The sequence below is a fragment of the Arachis hypogaea genome, chromosome 20, assembly GCF_003086295.3.
Source record: "Arachis hypogaea cultivar Tifrunner chromosome 20, arahy.Tifrunner.gnm2.J5K5, whole genome shotgun sequence".
NCBI lineage: Eukaryota > Viridiplantae > Streptophyta > Magnoliopsida > Fabales > Fabaceae > Arachis > Arachis hypogaea.
The window spans coordinates 144,916,775-144,943,237 of record NC_092055.1 but is presented as its reverse complement, the minus strand read 5'-3'; the positions used below and the strand labels follow the sequence as shown (position 1 = coordinate 144,943,237).

Below are 26,463 nucleotides of genomic sequence, written 5' to 3'. Positions count from 1 at the left end.
GAATATTTTTATTCTTAATTTAAAAGGAGATCAATCTTACACTATATATATGTTCCTTTAGTGTAAAATGTAAATTTTAATATTCGAAGTTTATATTTTTCTTAACAATTATTATGGTTATTAAATTATATTTTAATTTTGAGTTTAATATATTGCTAAATGTAATTTTTTTAAATTTTTTATATTCTTTTATCTTTTTTTTATCTTAATTATTTTGCAGATATGATCTTATTAAGAATTTTAAGATAACATTAGACATAAAATTTGAACTTATTATTAAGATATTTCGATACATGAATAAAAATATAGTCTGTAAATATACAATAATTAAAATTAAAGATATAGACTAAAGTTTTGGTTGTTTACAAAAAATATATATATATATATATACATATTTTTTAATAAAAATTAAGACATTAATTTATTATATATTACACTTTTTTTAATTAATCTAATTATTTTGTTAATTTTTTGTATTATGTAGTTTTACTTAGTATTTACATACATAAAATAATCAATTTAATTTAATTTAAAGTTAAATATATTTAAAAATATTTTTTATTAAAAGTAATTTAAAAATAAATAAAAAATTAAATATTTTTCGTACACCACGGATATATATTAGTGTGTGTATCTAGATATATAGATATGAAAAAGATTAAAATATCCAATCATGGGCTTACCTGATTTATCGGAACAAAACGCATTATTTTTCCCAATTTTCTTTTTCAATAAAAAATGGGTCAAGGGCTTTAGCCTTAAAGACAAAATGAAAAAAGCAACCTTGACCTCGAAGGGTTTTTTTTAAGCAAGAAAAAAAAAAGAAAAATAGAAAATAGAGTTACGGCGAGGAGCATAGGAGGGTTTCGTTTTCATTCACTTCCGACGTAAATACTACGACTGTATAGGAAGAACGACGCGCCCATTCGTTTCAACTTCCTTTTCTTCTTTCTCTCTGCGACGGCGATCACCCTTTCTCGGCTCATCTTATTCTTTGCCTGGTTTGTCTTCTTCACACGCTCTTACTCTCTATTCCGCTATCCTCTCCCATAATCATTCTTCGCTTGCATGCTTCTCTTTTGTTTTTGAGAGTTTTAGAGGTCATTCTCTTCATCTTAATCTCCTCATTGTGTTTCCACAGTTTCGTAGTAGCAGGCTAGCAGCTTTTAATTCTGTTTTTTTAACCCACTTATCTCATTTTTAACGATTAATTTACTACAGCTACTACTATTATTTGATTTGATACGCTGATACTCTTATTATTTGTCGTAATGCATAATATATTTTCGGTTGATACTGGTAGGTTTTTGTTTTCGCTTTTCTCCTTTTCTGTTCAATGGTTATGAACCTTCCGTTTCAATTTATATGCTACTAGTTGAGGATAAATGTTTGCAATAACTGAGTCTGGTTTTTCTATTTTGGTGATTGGATGGATTGTGTTATTTGCAAAATAGTGCTTTTTGTTAATTGTATCAGCATCATGTATTGCTGCATGCATTTTATTTTATTTTATTTGGGTCTAAATTGCTGCATGCATTTTGAATAATCTAACTGCTTTTGCTGGGAATTCAAACGGCTATTTGGGCTAACATGCTAACTTGGGTGTTTCACTATTGGAAAATATGTATACTGCTCTTATTTTGATATTCTTTCCACCCGAATTCAGGTAGAGATACCATGCTAAAGAGAAGAGGATGCCCTAAAGGGTCAAGTGCTCAGAAGAAGATTAAAGAGAGTGCGGATAGTGGACTGGAGATTCTTGATAATTTGCCAAATGTTTTGAAAGTGGAATCCATCTCTGGAGATGTGCAGGATGCAGGTGCATATGTATTTACTTTATTTTATGCACATGATTATTTGTCTACTTGCTTTGTATTGTTTGATAATTGTCATGATAAACATATGCTACATGTTTTGGTATTTTTAGAATTCTATGTTTCAGATACGAGTATGCCAAAGAAGAGGGGACGAGGACGGCCCAAAGGTTCTGGGGTTCAGAACCATGAAGAAAGTATCCATAGCAACTTGAACAGTCAGAATATTTCATCAGCTTTGGGGGACGTTGGCCGTAGGTGTGAAGAGTCAGGACAGTCAGGTGTGGCTTGCTACAATTTTTTTTTTCTTTTTTACCTCTTCACTTTTCAATTACCATTGCTGTTTGAAAATTTATGCGTTACATTGTGTTTCAAATACAGGAATGCCAGAAAAAAGGGGACGAGGACGGCCTAAAGGGTCAAAGGTTCAGAAATGTCAAGTTGTTCAACGCAACTCAAACTTTGACCACGTTCCATTGAATATGGTGGGGGTTAGTTCTCGGGGTGAAGAGTTAGAAGAGGCTGGACCAGAAGATCCAACAACTCGTAAGAACCATAAACAGAATGCAGATGGTAAGTTGAATGTATGTATTTACTAGTTGGCTTTTGTTTCAGTTTGCAAGTTTCTACTTGACACACTTGTTTTGTAATTTGTTTTCTTCCAGGTGTAAGCATCAATCCTAAAAGAAAGGGAAGAGGACCGACAAAAGGATTGATACTTGAAATGAAGCGTCAACAGAGTGCAGACGGGAAGTTGGATGTTCTTATTCATCCAACAAAGCTAGTGGCAGTAGGTCCTGGCCGTAAAGATTTTATTACGGACCTCTCTCTTATTGTTCGAAAGCATGCCCGTTTGAACGTGCACATGTGGAGGAAGGTTCCAAAAAGTACTAGAGATACAATAGTGCAAAGTATTCTGGTATGTTCAGGCATTTGCATGGATTATTGTTGCCTTTGGCCATCTTTTATGGAATGATTTTTTTTTTCCCGGAGAGGGGAGGGGGTGATTGTTTTTTCCCGGTAGGGGGGGGGGGGGGGGCTTATGTTAATAAATTCTTGTTGTATCCATCATTGATATCACCTGGTTCTGAGATTGGTTACATGGCTGTCAACTATTCTTTCTTTACCTCTTTCCCAAACAAGGTTGCTATGCAAGTATATGAAAATCCATTTGGTGTAATAAATATCTTTCAATACTCCATTGTGCTCTTTTAATGAAAAACTGGAATTTGCATGTTCAAATGTCAACATACTACCTTCTCTTCTGTTCTAGCATTAACAGTCTCGCAGGCATCTCCACTTGGTTTGTTTATCGTGTGATTTTTTTTCCGTATCTTTATCCTTTATATTTTCTAGTAGAACATGTATTTATGCATGGAATTAGTTCTTTATGTTTCTTTCATTCTTTTTCAAGAACAACTGGAGACTTCAAGATACGGATATGGTGCGAAAAGCCATTTTGGATGAAGCAGGACGATTATATCGAAATTGGCGCAATAGGCTTCATGATTATTATTTGGTGTTTGAAACAAAAGAGGAGGCCTTGAAGCATGTTCCTAACGATGTCAATCCTTCTGATTGGCAATTCATGGTTGATTATTTTAGCAGTCCTTCTTTCAAGGTGCATTAGTTTATTCTCTTCTATCCACCTTACCACCCTGTGGAATATTAATGAATTCAATAACATTCCTTTTTTTTTATCAATCTTCAGTTGATAAGCACAGTAAACAAGACAAATAGGACAAAAATGCAGACAAATCATACCAGTGGCCAGAAATCTTTTCATGCGGTCAGCTATGAAGCTGTAAGATTTCAATTTAATTCAGTGGTTTACAATGTGTTACATCAGAATATATGGCAATTTTTTGCATATTATTTATTAAAGTAAACAAATTTAACAGCGGGACCCGGTGACTGGAAAGGAGCCTCATTTGCAGAAATTGTGGCAGCTGACACACAAAAAGACAAATGGTGAATGGGTTGATGAGGCATCTAAGGAAGTAAACGTAATTGCATTTTAAACTAGTACTACAACAGTATATATTGCTTGAAATTGTTCTTGCCCTCTTTAAGCGGTTGATTGTTTTGTCAATTCATCATAGGACAAGATTGCCGAACAAATTGATAAGAATTTACGTGAGCTAGAGGATTCTCAAGAAGGGATTGAAACAGTTGAACCTGAAATTATTAATAATGCCTTCGAGTCAGTGGTCAGGAATAAAACATGTGTGCTAGGTTCTGGAGGAGGACCGCAGTCTTCAAAGTCTAATACAGTTCAGCAGCTGCTGGCTGAATTAGAGGCCCAGAAGAGGGAGACAGAGAATGCTAGGAAAGAATGCAATGAAACGAGAGCTAAGCTTGTTGAGGTCGAGTCCCAGCTAGATGAAGAGCGGAGGAAGAGGGAGGAGATTGAGGCTCGTCTACTGAATCGTCAAAAGGAAATGCAGGAAATCAATAGTCAGGTTCAGACTGCTATCCAGTCTGCATTCATGCGGTATCATCCACCAGTAAGTACAGTTTATAAATCTATTTGTTGGAAATAGTATCGTTTTTGTGTGACTTATTGTTTTTCTCTTTACTGAGTTGATGATTTTGTAACATATAATCAACTCCTGTTGTTGCATTGCATTTCATTTCATCTTACTCCCTGGCTTCCAAGGACCATGACATTAGTACAGTACTACATAACAGAAAATCGTGCATTGATTTGATTTGCATTTCTGTCTTTGTATATCATATCTTAAGATTTTCTCCAATGTCTACAAGTTACATTTACCTGTGTCTTATGAATAGACAAATGAAGAAGAGACCTCAGCAAAGCAGAACAGCTTGATTGCAGAGCTTGAAGCACAACTCGTTGAGGCAGAGGATGTGATCTCAGATCTTAGATCAGAATTAGATAGGCGCAGCAGGCGCTAGTCAAGCAAAACTGGATTGAGTTATTAATCTTTGTGGGTGTCATTAGTCTTTGCATTTTGTCGTCTCATGGCAATCCTTTTTGAGTTATTTATCATCCGCGTAAGAAAAACATGTGCTGATGCAACAATGTTTTAGAATCCGTAATGATTATATGGTAGAGGTCAGTAAGGTTATTTACCTGCATGTTAAATTCATCAAGATTTTTAGCTATTTCTAAAGTATTAATATTTCTTTTTATACAAGTACTAATAAACATTATTAAAACATATATGTATGTATGTATGTATGATGCATGTATGATGACTATTATTATGGTAATTATGCAGTTTTGGTAACACTTATAAAATGTCATTATAATAGTGACTTTGGTAATACTTAGAAAGTTGTGTGTGTGTGTGTGTGAAAGTGTTAGAATTAAGATAATTTTTTTTATTATTTGGAAATATGATTTAAAAAAATAAAAGTTAAAAATATTGTAAAATAGTAAAAAATACAATTTAATTTTAGAATTTTTTTAAGTATTTGTCAATTTTACATAACCATTGTATTATTATTATTATTATTCCACTTACATATGTATGGCGTATATTATAGGTTTAGAACTTTAGATTAATTCACGTTCGCATGAATTCTCGATACCAAGAACACACTTTGGCATGGCACAACCAAATCATAAACGATGTTTCCTGCACAAGTGTGACAATCATAATTAGTTGCTTGTTAATTTTTTAAATCTTCATTTTGTGCACTGAATACTTTTCTTGTTGCAATTGCGTCTAGAAGCTTTTAGGAGAAACAGATCAAGTAAAAAATTTATAATAACTAAGAAGTTACAAGCAAAATATAGCAATGTAAAGATAAGAGTAACAAGCATGTGACAAAGAAGCTCATTGATAAGACATTATTGGAAGTACACATGTAAGTAATTCCCTATCACTGTTTACAAAAACTCAGTCTGAAGGCTTTCGTCTCAGTAGGTCATTCACATTAAGCTTATCGATCTTAGCAGCAAGTATAAAGTCATTTTCTGTAAGCCCACCTGTAAGAACAAGAATCACTTGAAAGAATGACCACATGTAATATATAAAGTCAATTCAACAGAATAATTATTAAACAAAATCGTGAAAAGTTGATTCAAGCTTATTGAGCCAGCAAACCATTTTTTTAAGCATGACACGTTCGGTTAACCTATGAAATATTTTTCTCTCTATTTTTTACATTACATAGCTAAAGGCTTGCATTTGAGCAATTCCAGAATGGTCGTGACAGGGTTATCATTTCATTTTACTGCCAGTTAAGCTGCACAAATTACCATTTTCTATAAATGGTATATGAAACATATAAATTTTAACTTGGTTATTATTTATTTGTGGCCTAAATGTCTGTTCACAGGACAGGAACAAAAAAGGAAAAATATATAATTTCTTTCCTCTAGTTAACTTTCATAAGTTCTATTGGTTCTGCAATTCATAATTCATCTGCTTTTCAGGGAAGCAATATATGTAAATTAGAAAAGCAGTATGGCACCCATTTACCTGTGATCTTATCTACAGGCTAGGCTCTCAATATTTTAAATTAACAATCTCTTTTAATTTCATTGCAGGACAATTGTGCCTAATCCATAGTCTTTTGGTACTGTATTTCTCATCTACCAATGTTTGATTAAAATAATAATTTGAGTAACGAACAATTCATACCGACAGCATGAGTCCAAATCTCAATAGTAACATTATTCCAGCCAACAAGGTGAAGATCAGGATGATGACCTGCATTATAAACAAACCTTGTTTACACACCATAATCTCTATACACCTTTGAAATGATAAAAGTGAAAAAAAAAGAGAGAGAACAGAGAATGATACCTTCACTTTCAGCAAGGTCAGCTACTATCTTGAAGAATTCCAAGCCTTTGGTGGAAAGTCTTTACTTTCCATGTCCTCTTCAGTTTAAATATGCCATCTTCTTTTACCAAATTCCACTCAGAAACCTAACCAGAAAATGTCAATTTCCAAAACACTTAAGTTGAAAAAGCTTTATTATGATGATGACAATTATGATGATTACAAATAAACCTGTGGCATCAAAGTGTGTGCTGCATCCTCAGTCATCGGTCGCAGTTCCTTCAGATTGCATGGCACACACTTCTTATCTCTGAGACCTAACAAAGGAAAAAAAGGTTATATATGACAGCATGAACAATGAGATTACAGAATATAGTGTTTGATAAAACTTGACTCTTTCATGAGATATGAACAAATCAGATATCACATAAAACAAAATATCTCAAATCAATTTTCATGACACAAGAAGCTCACAGATAAACATAGGGAAAAAGGGGGAAAAAAGAAAAGAAAAAGTATAAAGAAATCTACAAAGCATAATCAGAGAACATAAAAAGCGCTCTGTTTCTCATATCTTTATAATCCAAAATGCTATAACTTTTTATTTCAATACCTTGCATATCTGCGCGGGTCAGATACTAGTAATCAGATAAAGCAAGATTGTTAGAGAATAATTTAGAGACAGAAAGATCTAAGGAAGCATAGCTACTAGCACTATAACAAATTGTTGATTGAAGGAGATATAACTGAATCAAGGATATCATATTAGTGATGAATTGAATTAAATAAAAATAGGAAACATGAAAGTTACCATCCATATTTAGGAGAGAGAGAGAGAGAGACAGAGAGAGAGAGACAGAGAGAGAGAGAGAGAGAGAGAGAGAAGGATGTGATTGGATAAACGGTGGAAGAAAGGGAGAAGAAGGAGGTGAGGTGAGTTGTTTTTTGTAATTTTGTTGCTCAACTAACAAACAAATCAGTATCCTTTTTCACAAAACAAAATTGTTTAATTACTTTGAATTCGCAATGCAAAATAATTTTGCTCCACCTAAAGAAGAAAAATAGTTCTCTCACACTCAGCATATCTGATTAGATAGTCACAAAAAAAAAAGCATATCTGATTAGATGCGACAGTTATTTACCCGTCTTTTATTCCTGTTCATTATTAGACTACATTTTTTTTATTAACAACGGGCCTAACGCCCAAAAAACAAAGAAAACTAACCAGAAATTATCCTGGTTCACCTTTGGAATTTTTATATATAAATAAAAGAAATGAAACTATATATAATATAAAAAAATAAAAACATATTTTGATAATTATGAACGGTGTTTACAATACCCTTAGGAACGGCGCACTGGAAGGTGCGGTAGTTTGGCACAGTGATAGGGTGATGTGGCGGTGGATACCAGAAATTGCGGCCGCTTAGTGGGTGGAGAAATCCGAAACGGTACAGACGACGGAGAAATTGCAGATGCGACGGAGCATACGTCATGGCCATATCCTTCCAACTCCAAAGCTACGGTTAGTAAGTTGCGGACTCCGAGATTCTGAGGAGCTGCATTGAGGTGAAAGCTAAAACCCACGCAATATCTCCATAATCATCCTCTCTTTTTTTTTTTTTTTTTACGGAAATTATGTTTGTACTGTACTTTATTTTTATTGAAAGAAAGAACCTAAGCCCAACAAGGATATCAATAGCATATACGACCTGATCTACCAGCAAGAAAAATTAGAAAAAAAATTTTCAGTTTTTTTATTTCAATTAAATTTTAAATAATATAAAATCGTAATTTACAATAACAACAACAACAACAAAGTCTTGTCCCACTAAGTGGGGTCGACTACATGAATCAAACGACGCCATTGTGCTCTATCATGTATCATGTCTACAGAGAGACCGTTTACATGTAGATCTCGTTTGACTACCTCATGGATGGTCTTCTTAGGTCTTCCTCTGCCTTTCGCCCTTTGTCCATCTTCCATCTCATCCACCCTCCTGACTGGATGTTCTATCGGTCTTCTTCTCACATGTCCAAACTACCTGAGACGCGATTCAACCATCTTTTTCACAATGGGTGCTACTCCAACTCTCTCCCTTATATCTTCATTCCTTATTTTATCCAATCGCGTATGACCACTCATCCATCTCAACATCTTCATCTCTGCCACACTCAGTTTATGTTCGTGCTCCCCTTTAGCCGCCCAACACTCCGTACCATACAGCATAGCCGGTCTTATAGCGGTGCGATAGAATTTACCTTTAAGTTTTAAAGGCACTTTTTTGTCGCATATAAAACCAGATGCACTCCGCCATTTTGACCAACCTGCTTGGATCCTATGATTTACATCCTGTTCAATTTCTCCATTATCCTGTATGATGTACCCAAGATACTTAAAACTTTTAACTTTTCGTAGGATGTTTTCTCCAATCTTCACCTCTATATTGGGGTTTTCCCTTCTCAAACTGAACTTACATTCCATATATTCCTTCTTGCTACGGCTTATGCGCAGACCATACACTTCTAAAGCTTCTCTCCATAACTCCAACTTCTTATTTAGGTCTTCTCTTGACTCTCCCATAAGGACGATATCATCGGCAAAAAGCATGCACCATGGCACAGGCTCTTGGATGTGCTCTGTGAGTACTTCCAAGACTAATGTGAAAACGTATGGACTTAAGAATGATCCCTGGTGTAATCCTATACCAATAGGAAATTCATCTGTCGCACCACCTTGAGTCTTCACACTAGTTGTGGCCCCGTCATACATGTCTTTAATTGCCCGAATATATGCGATCCTTACTCTCCTCTTTTCTAAAACCTTCCATAAGACCTCCCTTGGTACCCTATCATACGCTTTTTCCAAATCAATACACACCATATGTAGATCCCTTTTATTACTACGATACCTCTCCATCATCCTTCTTAATAGGTATATCGCTTCAGTGGTAGATCTGCCTGGCATAAATCCAAATTGGTTCTCTGTTACTTGTGTCTCTTTTCTCAACCTCCGTTCTATCACCCTTTCCCATAACTTCATAGTATGACTCATAAGCTTAATCCCTCTATAGTTTCCGCAACTTTGTATATCCCCCTTATTCTTGTAGATAGGTACCAAGGTGCTCTTTCTCCACTCATCAGGCATCTTCTTTGACCCTAAAATCTCATTAAAAAGCTTGGTTAACCAGTTGATGCCTTTTTCTCCAAGACCCTTCCAAACCTCAATCGGGATATTATCAGGTCCTACTGCCCTGCCATTTTTCATCTGCTTTAGAGCTTCTTTTACCTCGAAGTCTCGAATCCTTCGATAGTAGTCAAAGTTTTGATCTTCTTCCCTTGTACATAATCGACCAAGGCTCGGAAGAGTCTTCTGTCCCTCATTAAATAACTCGTAGAAGTAGCTCTTCCACCTTTCATTAATCTTCTCCTCTTGAGCCAACACCTCTCCATCCTTATCCTTTATGCACTTAACCTGATCCAAATCTCTCGTTCTTCTTTCCCGGCTTTTTACGATTCTATATATACCTTTTTCTCCTTCTTTCGTGCCCAAAGACTGGTAGAGACCCTCATATGCTCTTGTTCTTGCTTCACTTACAGCCACTTTTGTCTCTTTCTTAGCCGTCTTATATTTTTTCCAGTTATCTGCATTGCGGCATAAAGACCACTCTTTAAAGCATTCCCTTTTTATCTTTATCTTTTCTTGTATACTCGCATTCCACCACCAGGACTCCTTGTCTCTTGGTCCTATTCCTTTAGATTCACCAAAACTTTCTTTCGCTGTTCTTCTAATAACTTCTGCCATCTCCCTCCACATCTCTTCCGCGCTTCCATTCCCATCCCACTTTGTCTCTTCTCCTACCCATCTTAGGAAGCTTTTTTGTTCCTCACCTTTCATTCGCCACCACCTCGTCCTTGGGTTCTTCGTATGATGTCTTTTCCTCAACTTTTGCTCAACGCGAAAATCCATGACGAGCACCCTATGTTGTGTTGTCAAACTCTCTCCCGGAATAATTTTACAATTAATGCAAAATTTTCGGTCGACTCTCCTCAACAAGAAGAAGTCGATTTGAGAGCTTGTCATGCCACTCTTATAGGTTATAAGATGTTCGTCTCTCTTTTTAAAACATGTATTTGCGATGAGAAGATCAAAGGTTGAGAAAAAGTCCAAAATAGTTTTACCCTCGGCATTGATCACCCCGAAACCATGGCCTCCGTGAATACTCCCATATTCAGTCACTTCTCTCCCAACATGGCCATTTAAATCTCCTCCTAAGAAAATCTTGTCTCCCAAAGGTATGCCTTGAACCAAACTCTCTAGATCCTCCCAAAACCTAATCTTGTATTGTTCGTCTGAACCCACTTGCGGTGCATAGGCGCTAATCACATGGAAAGCACCTCCCTCCACCACAAGTTTGGTAGAGATGATCCAATCTCCCACCCTCTTAACATCCACTACGTCCTTCTTCCACTGCTTATCCACAATTATTCCAACCCTATTCCTATTCTTCACTTTTCCTGTATACCAAAGTTTGAAACCAGAAGTATCCAACTCCCTAGCCTTTGCACCAACCCATTTCGTTTCTTGTAGGCACATAATGTTAAGCTTCCTCCTTGTCATGGTGTCTACCACCTCCATGGACTTTCCTGTTATAGTGCCTATGTTCCATGTCCCAAATCTCAACCTTCTGTCGTTTCGACCTTTACCTTTTACTTTGTGAACTAGCTTATTTACCCTCGTCCGTTCACGAAAACGCGAGAACCCTTGCTCATTTAACAGTACATCCGGGCACTGATGCAGCGGCTCTTGCTTTGACACCGTACTCGAGCCATACGGCGCGTTGCTTCCGGGCAACGACCTAGCTTTAGCGCAATAATGTCTTTGATTCATGTCATGGGGGTTCGGCTATAATTTTATGTTGGTTGCCGAAGACCTAACACAACCCTCCTCCTTTATCCGGGCTTGGGACCGGCTATGTACCACTAGTGTAACATAGGCGGAGTTAAAATCGTAATTTACAAAATTGAAAAAAATTATTCTCGACAACAAGTGGAGGCGCATCAGAGACACGGTTTTTAATTTTAATATTGGGAGGCACTGACAGATAGGGCGTTAAAATTTAAACCGATTCAAATTAAACCGCTCATTCAATCTAATTCAAATCGAAACTGATTAAAACCGTAATAATTCGGATTTGATTGGATTTTATCTTTTGCAAACTGCTGTATCGGATCGGATTTCGGATTTACTTTTTACAACCGATCCAATCCAATCCAAACCGCACAATGTGCTATAATATTATTATTTTATTATTATATTTACAATTATGTTTATAACATGTTCAATTTGTTATATATTTTTATATTATTCATGTATTATTATTATTTAATAAATATTTTATGTTCAAAATATTATTTATTTGTTTATTTTAACTAACCTATAATTTTATTTCTATTGTTCTGTTATCGTTGGATTTTTAAGATATTGTTGAGACTTGTTACGTTATTGTTAATTATTTAAAATTTGATGTTGAGACTTGTTATATGTAATTTTTTTTAATTTACAAAACCGCAAATCCAATCCAATCCAAACCGCTTGAAATTGGATCGGATCGGATTGGATTTTTTTTTAAAACACCATCCAATCCAAACCTCACCGCAAGTAAATTAGTGTTCGGATCGAATGAGTTTTTTACTCAAAACCGATCCAACCGCACCGCGAACACCCTTACTGACAGATGGTAATTTTTACTGTTATTGTCGACGTGTGTGTGATCCATGGGTGTAGATGATTGTTAACAGTGTAAAAGATAAATTTGAGCCTCTGATTTTTAGGGGAATAAAATCGGAGGGTCCGTTTTCAGTGAATTCGGAGCCTCAAATTTGAGGCTAGGGAGAAGCATCAAACTTGAATTGAAGAAGATCGGACGTTAATTATGGGTGAGCAAAATCTAGAGTCTCAAATTTAAAACCCTTCCAATCCAAAAAAATGGGAGTGAAGCAAAACAGATCTAACGATGAGAAAGTGGTTCGTAAATCTGACCTTCAGATTTGTGGTCACTCCCCACGTGTCGCCCATGCATTCTAACATTGAAGACTAAAGCCATACTGCTCCTATCTTCTTTCTCTCAAGCTTTCTTCCTCTTCTCTGAATATTACTTTCTTCCTTTCTTGCAACACTCCCATTTATTTTCATAACTCATATCTTACCCACCCAAAAAATTAATCACAATGCCTTAAAAAACAAAAAAGTTGATCGTCCTCAACTTCACATTGTTAATTATTTTAGTCAAGCTAATTATGTAATTATTTTTTAAAATTTTTTAAATATAAATATAGAAATAATAATATTTATGAGTTAACGTTATTTATAGTAATTAAATGATAATATTAATATTATTTAGATGATTGTTAGTTTTACTTTTACATGCATATATATGTTTATAACGGTAGCTAGTTTACGTTGTTAATAATAATAATAATAATAATATGATTGTGAACAATAATTAGTATTATATTTTTTTTGAATGACAAACAAGCTCAACATACTCGGTGGAGCATATAACAATAAAGGAAATAAAGAAACAAAACAATTTCTATGTCATCTTTGGCATAGCTATCAACAACATGAGTTAGTTTTACACCATTTTCTCGAACTACAAAGTGATCTAGCAATGCAATCCACCACGACCGTTGTCTTATTCTGAAAAATGAGTTCATTTCGATACAGACAGATGTTCCATAAAACTGAGAAGAAACCCACTAACCATGTTTTACGCTCATCTTTCCTCATAGGAATCGTCTTCCATCTCTCAAAGAGTTCTCTTATGGACCCCGGGATGCAGCATGCCCGACCCACGTGAGCGAACCACGCACACCAGACCTGCCACGCAAACTCACACGTAACAAACAAGTGTTGTACATATTCAACTTCCTTGTTACACATCACACAAGCATTATCATTCTGGGCAATGATGCCGAACCTACTCAACCACTCCTTTGTATTAACTCGACATACTAGCACAAACCAAATAAACAACTTAACTCTAGGGGGCACCAGTCCTTTCCAAATTCCATTTGTGAACTTGTAGCTAAGGATATCATCTGTCATCGTCTGTTCCTGCAAAACCTGCACAAATGAGTTAGTAGTATAAACATCTTCCTTGTCAAACTTCTACACCACTCTATCTTGTACATGTGCTATCAATCTCACAACGTACAAGATATCGAGCATTTGATTCAGATTGTCTATCTCCCATTGGCAGAGTTCCCTCCTCCATTGGAAACTCCACATCCACTCTATCCCATCCCAGAATCCACAGTCCCCAATTACGGATCCTTTGTTATTTGAAACCAAGAAAAGCCTCGAAAATGAGTCTTTCAACTTCCCCGACTATAACCATGTATCCTCCGAGAATCTGGTTGATTTACCATCACTAACTTCCATAGCAAGTCCATCAATCATCCTCTGTCTGACAGTTGCTCTTTTATTTGCAAGTTACATATTTCTTTCCACGGGCCCCCTTTTGCTGGTAATGCTTGAGTAGATAATAACTGGGTAGGATTCAGATTATTCCACAAGCACACTATCTTCTTTTACAGTGGACAGTCTTCCTTAGAAAATCTCACCACCACTTGAACAATAAGGCAGTGTTCCTAATCAAAGCATCTCCCACACCTAGGCCTCCTAGTTTCTTCGGTGCCTGTATCATCTCCCATTTTACAAGAGCCAATCCAGGTTTTCCATCCTCTTTCCCCCAAAAGAACCTCCGCTGTAGTGAGATTGATTTTTTCGCCACCGCAGCTGGCATTTTATACACGCTGAGATAATAAATTGGTAGACTATTGATGACTGACTTGATGAGGACCAACTTCCCTGCTTTACTGAGGACCTTTGCTTTCTACGGACTAAGTTTCTCTTCCACCTTATCTATTACCGGCTTCCATGTTTTTACCAGTCTTGGGTTTTCTCCAAGATTAATACCCAAGTACCTCACTAGTAAAGTTGTCGCTCAGCACCCTAGAAGACCGCACATCTGATTCACCCATTCTTGATTACAATTTACTGGTATCAAGATGGACTTTTCAAAGTTAATGCTCAACCCGGACATCACTTCAAAGCACTGTAATAGTCTCTTGTAATTTCGCACTGTCTCCTCCTCTGGTGGACAGAACAATATAGTGTCATCAGCAAATTACAGGTGTGATAACTCTATATTATCCCTACCGACTAGAAGAGGAGATATCCTCCCAATTCTAACTGCCTCCCCAATCATCCTATTCAACACATCTACAACAAGGACGAACAGAAACGGCGATAAAGGATCGCCTTGCCGCAGCCCCCTTTCCATCTTGAACGGTTTCGAAGTTGACCCGTTAATCAATATGGAGATAGATGCTGACCTGATACACTCTGCAACCCATGCCCTCTATCTTCTTCCGAACCCCATATTTTCTAGGATGTCATCAATAAAGTTCCACTTGACTCTGTCATAGGATTTTTGGAAGTCCAATTTGATGATTGCTGACGCCTTTCTTTTTATTTTTAGCCATTGTACAGTTTCACATGCTATTAACGCTCTATCATGTATTCTCCTGCCTTTAACAAAAGCACTCTGCGATTCCCCTACTAAGCCTAGCATAACTCTCCTCATTCCCCTTGTCATCACTTTTGATATTACCTTATAAATGCATCCAACCATACTTATAGGTCTAAGGTCCTTTATATCCTTTGCACCCACAAATTTCTGTGCCAGCGCTACCTAGGTAACATTGGAGTCTGCTGGTAGTCTTACCGTCTCAAAGAAAGTCATCATAGGTTTAGTAAATTCCACTCCAATGTCCTCCTAACACTTTTTTATAAAGTTCATGTTATACCCATCACTGCCCGGTGCCTTAGATGATTCGCAGTCCCATACTGCATCCTTAACTTCCTCCTCTGACGGTAACATCTCTAACACTTGAGCTTCCTCCCTCTCCAACCGATTGACTAGACCATCTCGAAAGCTAATATTTGGTGAAGCTTCCTATTGGAACAGATTCCTATAGAAATCTCTAATGGCTACCTTGATTTTTGCATGGTTCCTGACCAACCTCCCGTTAATCACTAAGGCCTCAATCCTGTTATTTCTTCTTCTTGCTGATGCAATGTTGTGGAAATATCTAGTGTTCTTGTCTATCTCCTTGGCATGTCAAGACCTGGACATTTGTTTCCAGTGCATATCTTGTCTTGTATACCATAGCTCACAACACCTCACGAGCGCCTTTCTTCTTGCTTCTAATGTACCATCATAAATTCCGTTGCTGACCATATTATCCACTTTCTTGATCTCCTCCTCAAACCTTTTCAATTTTTTCAAGTATGTTTTCAAAGTGCTGCTTATGCCATTTACCCAGCAATTTTGTTAACGCCTTCAGCTTATCCAGAAACTGTGCATCTCTCAACCCATCCCTCTTTCTTCACCATCTTTAAGAAGCCTTCATGCGTGAACCATGAATCCAGGCTGTGAAACGGTCTTCTACCTTGAACCAATCTTCTGCCTTCCACTATCAAGGGATAATTATCTGATAATCCTCTCGGTCCTCCTCTAAAAGAGTGTCCGGATACGCGTCCAGCCATTCCAAACTCACCAGGCTTCTATCAATACGACTACAAGACTGACCTCTAAACTATGTATACGTGCGATCATTAAACGCCAAGTCCACTAGCTCCATGTCATTTATCAATACTCCGAAGTCTTTAGCAGTTGCAGATAAACTCGTCGCCCCTTTCCTCTCATCTATATGCATAAATTCATTGAAGTCTCCCATGTAACAAAATGGAGTTTGGCACAATCCTGAAACATAACTTAATTCCTCCCATAGTAATAGTTTTTCATCCCTCACATGCAGTCCATATACCAGACACACAACACAGTGAAAATTATCATTGGTCGTTACTCCCTCCACACCTAACCACCTATCTCCTTTATAGCAATTTGTTAATTTAAAAATAGATTCATCCCATATTAACAGTAAACCTCCCGATGCCCCAATTGAATTAACACACTCCCAGCTAGCTCTATCATTACCCCAAATACTTGCTGCATCAAATTTATTCACCATCTCTTTTTTTGTTTCTATAAACCCCAACATGTCAACTCTAAACTTGTTTTTGAAGCTTTTTATCATATTCAATTTCGCAACTCCTCCCAAACCCCTAATGTTCCAAGAGCTTAAAATCATTTATATAATTTATTACACACCTGCTTACGAATCTTTGGCCGACTCCTTCTGATTTTCTCCTTTTGCTTCGACTGTCTCCGTTTTCTAGCTAATGCTTCATTTTTTTCTTGGAGAATCGCCATAATGTCTTCTTCATCACTGCACGAAATTGCACCTAATTCAACCGCTAATTTCTAAACCTCTCTATTCTCTGCCATATCTTCTTCCAGACTCTAAATTTGGTTGCCAAAGTGTGTCGCCGAATCTTCGTACCTACCCAGCCCTGCAACAGTCTCATCTATTGCTTGAATCTCCTTTCCAGATCCCCTCCCAGCTTCATATGCTTCTTCCAACCCTACCGCCATTACCCTACCCATCACATCCCTGGGTTTCGGACTCCCTAGGTTCTCTGCAGTCCGTTCTCTTCCTTTCCTCTCCTCCCTCACCATGTTCTGTCCCGAACGTTTGATGTCATGGATTTGCTGTTGTGTTGCATTCTTCCCAAGATCATGTTCATCCTCACCATAATATCGTCCAGCGCTCAGGTCTCTAGCCTCATCGTCGACTTCGTGACTGCCAATCGCCGCGCCTCCCTTGGCTTCTCGCTTTTCACAGCAGCAACCTTGTGCAGCCATAAGGACCTGTTCATCCTCGTCTTTGTCGCGCCTAGCACGCCCATCTGCAAAGTATATATCCTGTCTGTCATCGCCGCTTTCCTTTCTTCCGTTAGCTTTTGCCTCCCCGTCTCCTTGCATTGCACAGCGGCGATCGTTCATGGCCCGAGTCCCTAGCAAAGTCACCTCGTCTTCTCTCCTCCGCAGCCACCACGACCCAACAGATGAGCATGCTGCATTCGCTGGTTCTTCCACCAATCAGGTCAGGGGCTGCATAACCCGCAGTCCTTCATACAGCTAGGTCGGGTCGTCAGCAACTCCAGCCCTACCACGTTGGACAAGCCGTACCCTTCCTTATTCATTTGGGCCCCCTTCATTTTGTCCATTCCATCCTTAGTTTTTAGAACATTGGGCCTACTTGCATTAATCCCAATTCCCTCATTTACACCAACGGCTGATTCCTCATTTTGAAATTGAATTCCTTCATAATTACATGATAGCGTGCAATCTGAATCAATCTCCTGATTATTTGCATCTGTTACCATCAAGATTTCTTTCCTCTTTGTTCGCGTATAATCATGGCTCTCATAATGATAATTTGAAAATTGAATATTCCACTCATTTAAATCATAGGGTAAAATTACTATTTTGTCCTTGTCTTGTTCCTCAGTCGATTGTTTCTTCTCCATGAGCTCAGCCACTAGATCCCGTCTTGCCCCCCAGCTCAGCACCACCACTTGCTTCCTCTCTTATCTCATCCTGCTGCATATCTTCCATGGCCACTATAAGCCCACGTCCTTAGTTCAACTTGTCCTCTGGAAAACATTCTTCCCGATATACTTCACTACTAACCTCTTTCACAAGAACATCAAATCCGCTTGTACCAATGGTGACATGAACCCACTCGTTGATCATATCGAACATACATGTGTCTATCAGTACGCGACCAATATTAAACGAATTATACGTCTCCGTTAAGTATCACACTTTACCACTTCACCCCATTGATCTCCTAGTCTTGTAAAGGTCTCCTTTGACTAGGCATGCAAAGGTACTCCGTAGCATTCTAACCATACTCTTCTAGTCTCGCTCCTTTCAGTCTCATCCCATTTTCATACCATATAGAACAATTTTAATAGATCGTTCATTCTGAATGTGTATGCTTCCTCTACATTAACTAAGGTGTCAAACGTTAGCATTGCTTTGTATACACTCAATTCCCTTACATGCGTTACGCACGACCATTCATTATTAACCTTTTGATGTAGTGCCTGAAAATTGATCATCTTCTTTGTGCCTCCCACAATACTCCTCTGTAACCAAGAAACATTATCTTTTGACACTGGTATTTCTATTTTCTTGGACCATCCATTCTTATTTGGGTCCTTGCCCTGCGCATCTCTTTTAGACTTACCAACTTGCTCTTCCACCTGTCTTGCAATCTTGTTCTGTTGAGATCCACCTTCCTGTTCTTTTCTTGCCGGTTCCTCCACTCCTTTTTCTTTAATGTCTGTCCGTTTATATTTCCTTCTGTATTTTGCTTCTGCAACAAACATTCTTTTACCTCTCAACACCATGTGATTCATTTTTGCAATAGCTTTCAAAGTGCCCCCTTTGTGGTGTATCAGATAAACGCGAATAAATAGATCTGTCCATTCTTGTTCTTCTGTGCAAGATAAATGTCTATAATCCTGTCCGTCCAGTTGAACAGACTGAATAGTTTGTTCTTTGATATATCAATCGGAAGATTATCAGCAAAGACGGAGAAAGAATCTACCTCCAGCCGATGCTACTCTTCTTTATTCCAAATCTTAGGATCCTTACCATGATGGTTTTCTTGCCTATTGCTACCCCTCCCAGTGTTTACCCACCCCGTGTTCCCCCCTCTCTCTCAGTCTTTAAAATTTAATTAGTTATATTTGTTATGCCATAATTATAATTATTTTATAGATTTATTAATTGAATTTGTTAGTAGAATGTGTAATTAGAATTTAATTTGTGGGGTAAAATTTTTTATAACACCTGATTTTGGGATTGTTGTTAGTATTTATTTAATGTTAGTGTCATAATGAATTAATTAAACAATGTTAATAAATAAATTAATTGAGCTTATTTGTGTTTGTACAGAGTGTCCCACATCAAGAGAAGTCTCTGGATGACCAACATGGTGAGATTTTGACCGGGCTTAAAAACTTAGATCGATTCGTCACACACAGGTTTTCGATAATGCAGTGGACTAACTGATACAGTCACATTCTAATTCAGGAGCATGTGCCTTTGCATCATCCATTAGATCTTTACATGAATTGGTATAGAGGAAAAAATAGGACTCATTTGCACTTGTTTGATCTGGTCTTACAAGAAAATCAAGAGGGTGATGCTATGCCGACTCAGCCACACCAGCTAGAGCCGCAGTCATCATTACAACCACTTCAAACCCCACAGTCAACACCACTACAGGAGGAACCTCAGCAGTCTTCAATTCCATATGTTCCTCAGACTTATTTCTCATCGCCTTTTACACCGTCGTTCCAACCGCATCACTAAGACTGGGGTTTATCGCACTTTGAAACTGGAGACCAAGCATCGTTTAGCCAGCTGCTTGGATTGATGGCGACAGAAGCGGGCCAATCACAATCGTGTAACCTGAGCCATATGCCCCCACCTAACCCAGTTGACCATGAAGTGCTGACCCAAGGACGGAGGTCATTGGATGTGAAAATTCAATTTTGTGCACCTTCAAGAAATTTTGGCAGTAGACTATCTGTTGATTCAAGCAGGAGTGAAGGGAGTCGAGGTGTTGTTAACAACGAAAATCCCCATCGCATCCAATGGGTCTTATTGAGGAGAGCATGAGGGGTAATGAAGGTAATGATGTTGACTATTTGGTAGAGTCCCCAGAGGACAATGACGAGGATGAGGGTGATGATGAGGATGAAAATATTGATGACGATGTCGAATGTGATGGTGATGACGATGATCGTGTTGTGTCAAATATTGCTTGTAGGATGATATGAATTTCATATTTAATTTTTCTTTAGGTATGACAGGTACAACCATAGGTGAGACACTATCTTCATCTTCTGGAGGCAAAGGATATAATCTTATAACTGATCCTCTATGGTGTAGTGCAAACAGATTCACTCCGTCTACAATTATGAATGTCGCGAGGAAGCGCAAAAAGTTTTGCAAGGATGTAAAATGAACAATGAGAAAGTAAAATGTTAACTATATTTTGTATTTCGTGTGACATATATTTGGACTTTGTGTAATATATATTTAGACTTCTCTAAATAGAAACAAATATTTGGACTTTTGTGTAATATATATTTGGACTTTTATAAGTGGCAACATATATTTAGACTTAATGTAAGATATATTTGAATTTTTATAGGTGGCAACACAAGGAATGTCTTAGAGGACATAATGTAAAGTAATATAATATAAAGAACATACTGTTTTATATGACACAAATAAAGGAGATAATGTTCTTGAACGGCATAAATGCTATAAATTTTATAAATAAGAATGGCACACATCATAATCATCATGTATTCTGAGCAGCACCACCTGCACCGGAACGACCACCTTGTCGGCATCTACTATGACTGTGGCCCTCGGCTCCACACTGCTTATAGCGTCTTGGGGCACGTGCCTTTTGCGTGTCCATCTCATTCAAGAACCAGGTTATCCTTGGCCAACCCTTTGTCACTCGCTTAAGAAATAAATTGGGTACAAATCGAGGTTCGTGATGCACAGGCCATGTAATTGGATTGTCAAGTGGCCTAAACCTAGCTCTGTAAACCCTTCAGACCTAGTCCATCCTGTAAATATCATGCACATAAACATGTCAATCCAATCGCTGATTTACACAGCAGGCAAAGACATGGCGACATGGCATTCAATCAACTTGAAATTTACCACAATCACAACGATGCTGACATAGATCAACTGCAAACTGCATCCCACTAGGCATCACACGCACCTCAAAGACTTCATTCTGGCTGTTGAAATAATTAACCTAGATGTTTATGGTTGCGCATTTATTTACATGCAATTTAGATGTCACAACCTCAGAGAACATGTGACCAGCACTAATTTGAGCCTCAACTTCAGCCCCTTTCCCTTGTGAACAACTTATTAAACCTGTAAAATGTTATCTTTACAAATGCAGTGACTGAGAGATTACGCACCCCTTCAAAATCGAGTTGATGCACTCAACTAAATTTGTGGTCATGTGAACCCATCGGTATCCACCATCAAATACCAAAGCATACTATTCACGCAAAATTTTATCTAGCCACATAGTGTACGCCTCACCCCACTCGTGTAAACGTTGGTGACGCAACTAGTGTTTCACGCACTATCCTAGAATACCCTGCGAGACGAAAAAAAATAGAATACAACAATTACGAGGGTGGTTACTATCACAATTAAATTCTTGAATGTTTTTAGTTACCCATGTTGACGATAAGCTTCCGGATATATGATACCTTGAATTTCCTCATAAAGTTAGACTCTATATACTTGATGCAGAACATGTGAAAAGCTCTTGGAGGCGATCAAGCTCCATTATTGCGAGCCACGGATGAGGTAATAGAATCGTGTCGAGTAGAGATAAGGCCACACCATCTCGTGTCACCGCATGTTGTCACAGGTTACTGAGGAAAAAATGCCACACATCAGAAGTTTCACCCTCAACAATGGCAAATGCAAGTGACACGATATTGTTGTTTCCATCTTGAAAAATTGCGACCAACAAACAACCCTTATATTTTCCATATAAATGAGTCTCATCTACTTACACAATTGGTTTGCAGTGCTTGAATGCTCTAATACAAGGATAATAACTCCAAAAGACCCGATGTAACACCCAGACATCAGGAAAAAGTGGACAATTGCTGAAAGTTCCTTGTGACACATGGCTTCAAACCATCTGGCCAAAGCTTCATAAGAAGCTTCCCAGCTTCCGAATATTTTTTTCAATTGACTTCTACTTTACTAACTATGTTTTGCGATAACTTATGGTGTAATTAAACTTTAACTATACTTCAGCAATGACAGATTTCACCTTTATGGATGGACCAGCCTCCACAAATGGCTGAATTGCTTCTTCAATTGTGATGGAATCCAACTTAGAATGGTCTTGAGAAATACTAGACCTAGTGCAAGTATGACTACCATTATATCTCCTTATTTCCTAATAATACTTTCTCTGGATCATACTAACCCTAATGAGCCAATCACAAATTATGCCATACTGTGTACATTTGGCATAGAATGTTTGAAATTCTGATTCATACACCCGATAGTTTACGCCTCTACGAATAGTATAATCTTTGACTGCCGTAATGACAGCTTCCCAAGAACTAAATACCATTTTCACGACGAATTCACCATCTGTCACAATAGGGGGCTCTGCGACAACAACACCATGAAATATATAATATATAACATAAATAATTATACAATAATTAGTATAAAATATACAATATATAGCACAAAAATTATACATTTAAAATTTATATAAATATAGATACATTTTAAATTTTAAATAATTAGTATCAGATATAAAATATATAACATAAATAAATATATATTTTAAATTTATATAAATAAATGTGTAAATATATACATAGATTTAAATTTTATATAATTAGTATAAAATATATAATATATAACATTCCTAAATAAATATGATTATCCATAAATAAATAATGAAATCTAATATATATATATATATGGTGAATACTACCCAACCCTCTCTAAAATAACATGTAAGTTACTCTTTATGATGTGTTAAATTTTAATTAGTCATTATCTTAACCATAGTTGGATTATTTTGTAATTTATTATTTGAGATGGGTAATGGTATAATTTCTTAAAATATCAAAATCTCATTCCCGTTAATTGAAGCACATTTTCACTCTTCAATTCTTTGTTCATCGCGTAGCTTCGGTTCTTCCAAGCATCGCCGTCGCCGTCGTAACAAGAAGCGCCGACATCGTCGTCGTCTAATGCACTTTCACGCAATCTATCTTTCTTCAGTGCATCATTCCTTAACTACGTTGTTAAATTCCCGTCCTTTCTAATATAGCCAGCGCCGATGTCATTACTATCTCCTGTCTTTTCACTCGATTCCTCCTTCTGCCGTGGATCACTCCTTACTAACATAATTAATAGTTAATTTGGTTATTAATTTTTTTTATTAAAAAAATGTATCTTTATTTAATTACATAATAGAGCATATATTCATATGTAAAATATAATATAATAAAGTAATCTATTTAGGGTACTGCAAATATAATTGAAATCATGAACATATAAATATAATAGTAAAATTTGTACTCTAAACAAATAAACGTATGCTTTATCATACATAAATTATTTAAAAAAAATTGAATAAATTGTTAAAATTAATAACAAAAAATTAAAATGATAAAATTCAACTTTCTTACCATATTTTTTATAATATTTTATTCTTTTAATTTTTAATTTTTTCTCAAAGATAGATATTATTTTATTATTATAAAATAATAATGTTTCCATAAGAAAGTACAAAAGAAGTTGGGTATTCCCAATTATCACCAAATGTGATTGAAAGACAAATAGCTTAAGAAAGAGTAAAGTAAGAATAAAGTAAGAGTAATGTTTCGCACTAGACTGCTGGCTTCTTGCACTATCTCTGGCGCTAGGCTAATTAACTTCCCAAAGACACACATATTCCTCGCTTTCCAAGTGCTCCAACATAGCGCCGCGATGAAGAGGATCTTTTGTCTACCTTCGATTTGAGCCGCTGCCCAAGATAAGGCTCGTTGCCACCAATTGATGAAGGTCTCCTCTTCTCTCTGCCATAAGTCAGGGGTTATTAAGTTTAGACACTAGATTATTGAAGACAGAGGGCATTGGAATAAGGCATGAGAAATTGATTCATCTTTCAGCATGTATCTTGGGCAAGTGGCGGGGGTGGATGCAAACCGGCTATGGATTTATTGTAAAACTGGAAGCTTTTCATGAAGACTCTTCCATAAAAAAACCTTAATTTTATGAGGTAATTTTAATTCCTAAATGCTATTCCATACTCTGTTGTTCTGTATGTTCTGAGGCATCAATGAAGTAGGAGAATGAAAGAACCCATAAGCAACTTTGTATCCTGACCCAACTTCGTATATACCAGATTTTGTCCAGCACCAATTAACTTCATCCTCCTTCTTTGTTGGTTTGATTGAAAAAGTTTTATTGTATATATCAACCGGAAAAATTGACTTAATCAGGCTTCTGTTCCAACTTCTATTAGGATTTTGTAGCGCACTAACATAATACACTTGTAGATTTGGTGGGATTGTGACTGCAGCTTGAGGGACATTAAAGGGCAATGGCGGTGGGAGCCAGGGATCATGGAAGATGCGGACATTAGCACCAGAGCCTATTTTCCATAACAAGCCTTTTCTCAATCACCTTGCGGCCTTCAAGAACACTTCTCCAGCCCCACGACGGTATGCTTTCTATCTCTGCATGTAAGAAATATGTATATCTGAAATATTTAGCTTTGAACATTCTTGACAGTGTAGAATTAGGGTATTTCATTAGACGCCAAATTTTGTGCCCTTTGGTCTTTGATCCCAACCTTCCATCTTTCTTCGATCTCATCATTGTGTCCCATTTAATCCAAACTATTCTTCGTTCTGCGCCTTTTTGACCCCACCAAAATTGTGAGAGCATGCTATGAATCTCAGTTAACAGCATGTCCGGGAGCTTGAAACAAGAGAGTGTGTAAATAGGAATCGCTTCTCCCACCGCTCTCAATAGCGTGTGCCTGCCACCTCAGGACAATAAACTTCTTTTCCAACCCATAATCCTCTTCTGAACTTTATCCTTGATAGCTCCAAAGGTTGCTTTCTTTGATTTTTAATTTATTAGTACTTTATTATTTAATTAATGATTAAACAAATTATTTTTATAAAAAATTATTTTTTGTATTATCTTAAAAAAGAGACCAATATAATAGTTTAAAAAATAACATAAAAATAATATTTTAAATAAAAATATTTAATATTAAAATTTTTAAATACAAAAATAAATTGTATAAATATTTTTGCCTGTTTATTTATTTTAGGCATGTATTTTATATTTATCTCTTAAATATCTATACAATTTATTTTTGAATTTAAAAATTTTAATATTAACTATTTTTATTTAAAATATTATTTTATATTATTTTTTAAACTGTTATATTGGTCTCTTCTTTAAAATAATATAAAAAATAATTTTTCATAAAAATAATTTGTTTAATTATTAAGGAAATAATAAAGTACTCATAAATTAAAATTTAAAATAATAAAAATACTATAAAAAATACTTGTAAAAAAAGTTGGATTTTATCATTTTAACCATTTATTAATTTTTTTAAATAATTTATGTATGATAAAAGATATATTTATTTGTTTAAAATATAAATTTTATTATTATATTTGTATGTTCCTGATTTTAATTATACTTTTAAGTATTATGAATAGATTTATTTTATTATATTATATTTTACATACGAATATATGTTCTATCATGTAATTAAATAAAGATATATTTTTTTAATAAAAAATTTAATAACCAAATTAACTATTAATTATGTTGATAAGGAGTGATCTACTGCAGAAAGAGAGATCAAATGAGAGGATAGGAGATAGAGATAAGGTTAGGGGTGTAATCGGCTCGGTTCAGTTCGGTTTTGGACCAAAAACCAACCGAACCGACTTGATCGATTCTACAAAGAGGCCAACCATTCGGTTGGCTGCTGTTTGAGCAACCGAACTGAACCGAACCGAACCAACAGTGGTTTGGTTCAGTCTGTTTTTTTATTTTTTTACACCTAATTATCAGAATTTAAAATGCCATAAAATGAAATTTAAAACCTTCAATAAACTAGAATAACAAGAGTATATCACATCTAAATCCAATACAAATTCAACTTAATTAAACATAAAACAAAGACAATTAAAAATGTCTAGCAAAACAACAAAAATAAACAGTTTAAACCGAAACATTCACTTTAAAACAAATAAAAACCAAACAGCC

The 26,463-nt window shown here is 36.4% G+C and overlaps 1 protein-coding gene, 1 long non-coding RNA gene and 1 pseudogene across 2 annotated transcripts; 1 reads left to right on the top strand and 2 right to left on the bottom strand.

The window, feature by feature from the left end:
* The first annotated feature begins 760 nt into the window (after positions 1–760).
* Positions 761–5,047, top strand: LOC112735037 (uncharacterized). The gene is made up of 10 exons (XM_025784610.3): positions 761–1,001; positions 1,667–1,819; positions 1,928–2,095; positions 2,196–2,387; positions 2,480–2,733; positions 3,229–3,435; positions 3,526–3,618; positions 3,716–3,820; positions 3,917–4,321; positions 4,608–5,047. The coding sequence occupies exons 2-10, from the start codon at positions 1,678–1,680 to the stop codon at positions 4,731–4,733; spliced, it is 1,692 nt and encodes a 563-aa protein (XP_025640395.1). The 5' UTR covers positions 761–1,001; positions 1,667–1,677; the 3' UTR covers positions 4,734–5,047.
* LOC140182888 (uncharacterized) lies at positions 4,405–5,483 on the bottom strand. Its single transcript, XR_011879167.1, has 3 exons — positions 5,306–5,483; positions 4,591–4,911; positions 4,405–4,494 (listed from the first exon to the last, which is right to left on the bottom strand). It is a non-coding gene; the product is annotated as an uncharacterized lncRNA (long non-coding RNA).
* A 34-nt stretch (positions 5,484–5,517) lies between these two features.
* Positions 5,518–8,313, bottom strand: LOC112735038 (pterin-4-alpha-carbinolamine dehydratase 2, mitochondrial-like; annotated as a pseudogene).
* Positions 8,314–26,463: the final 18,150 nt, after the last annotated feature.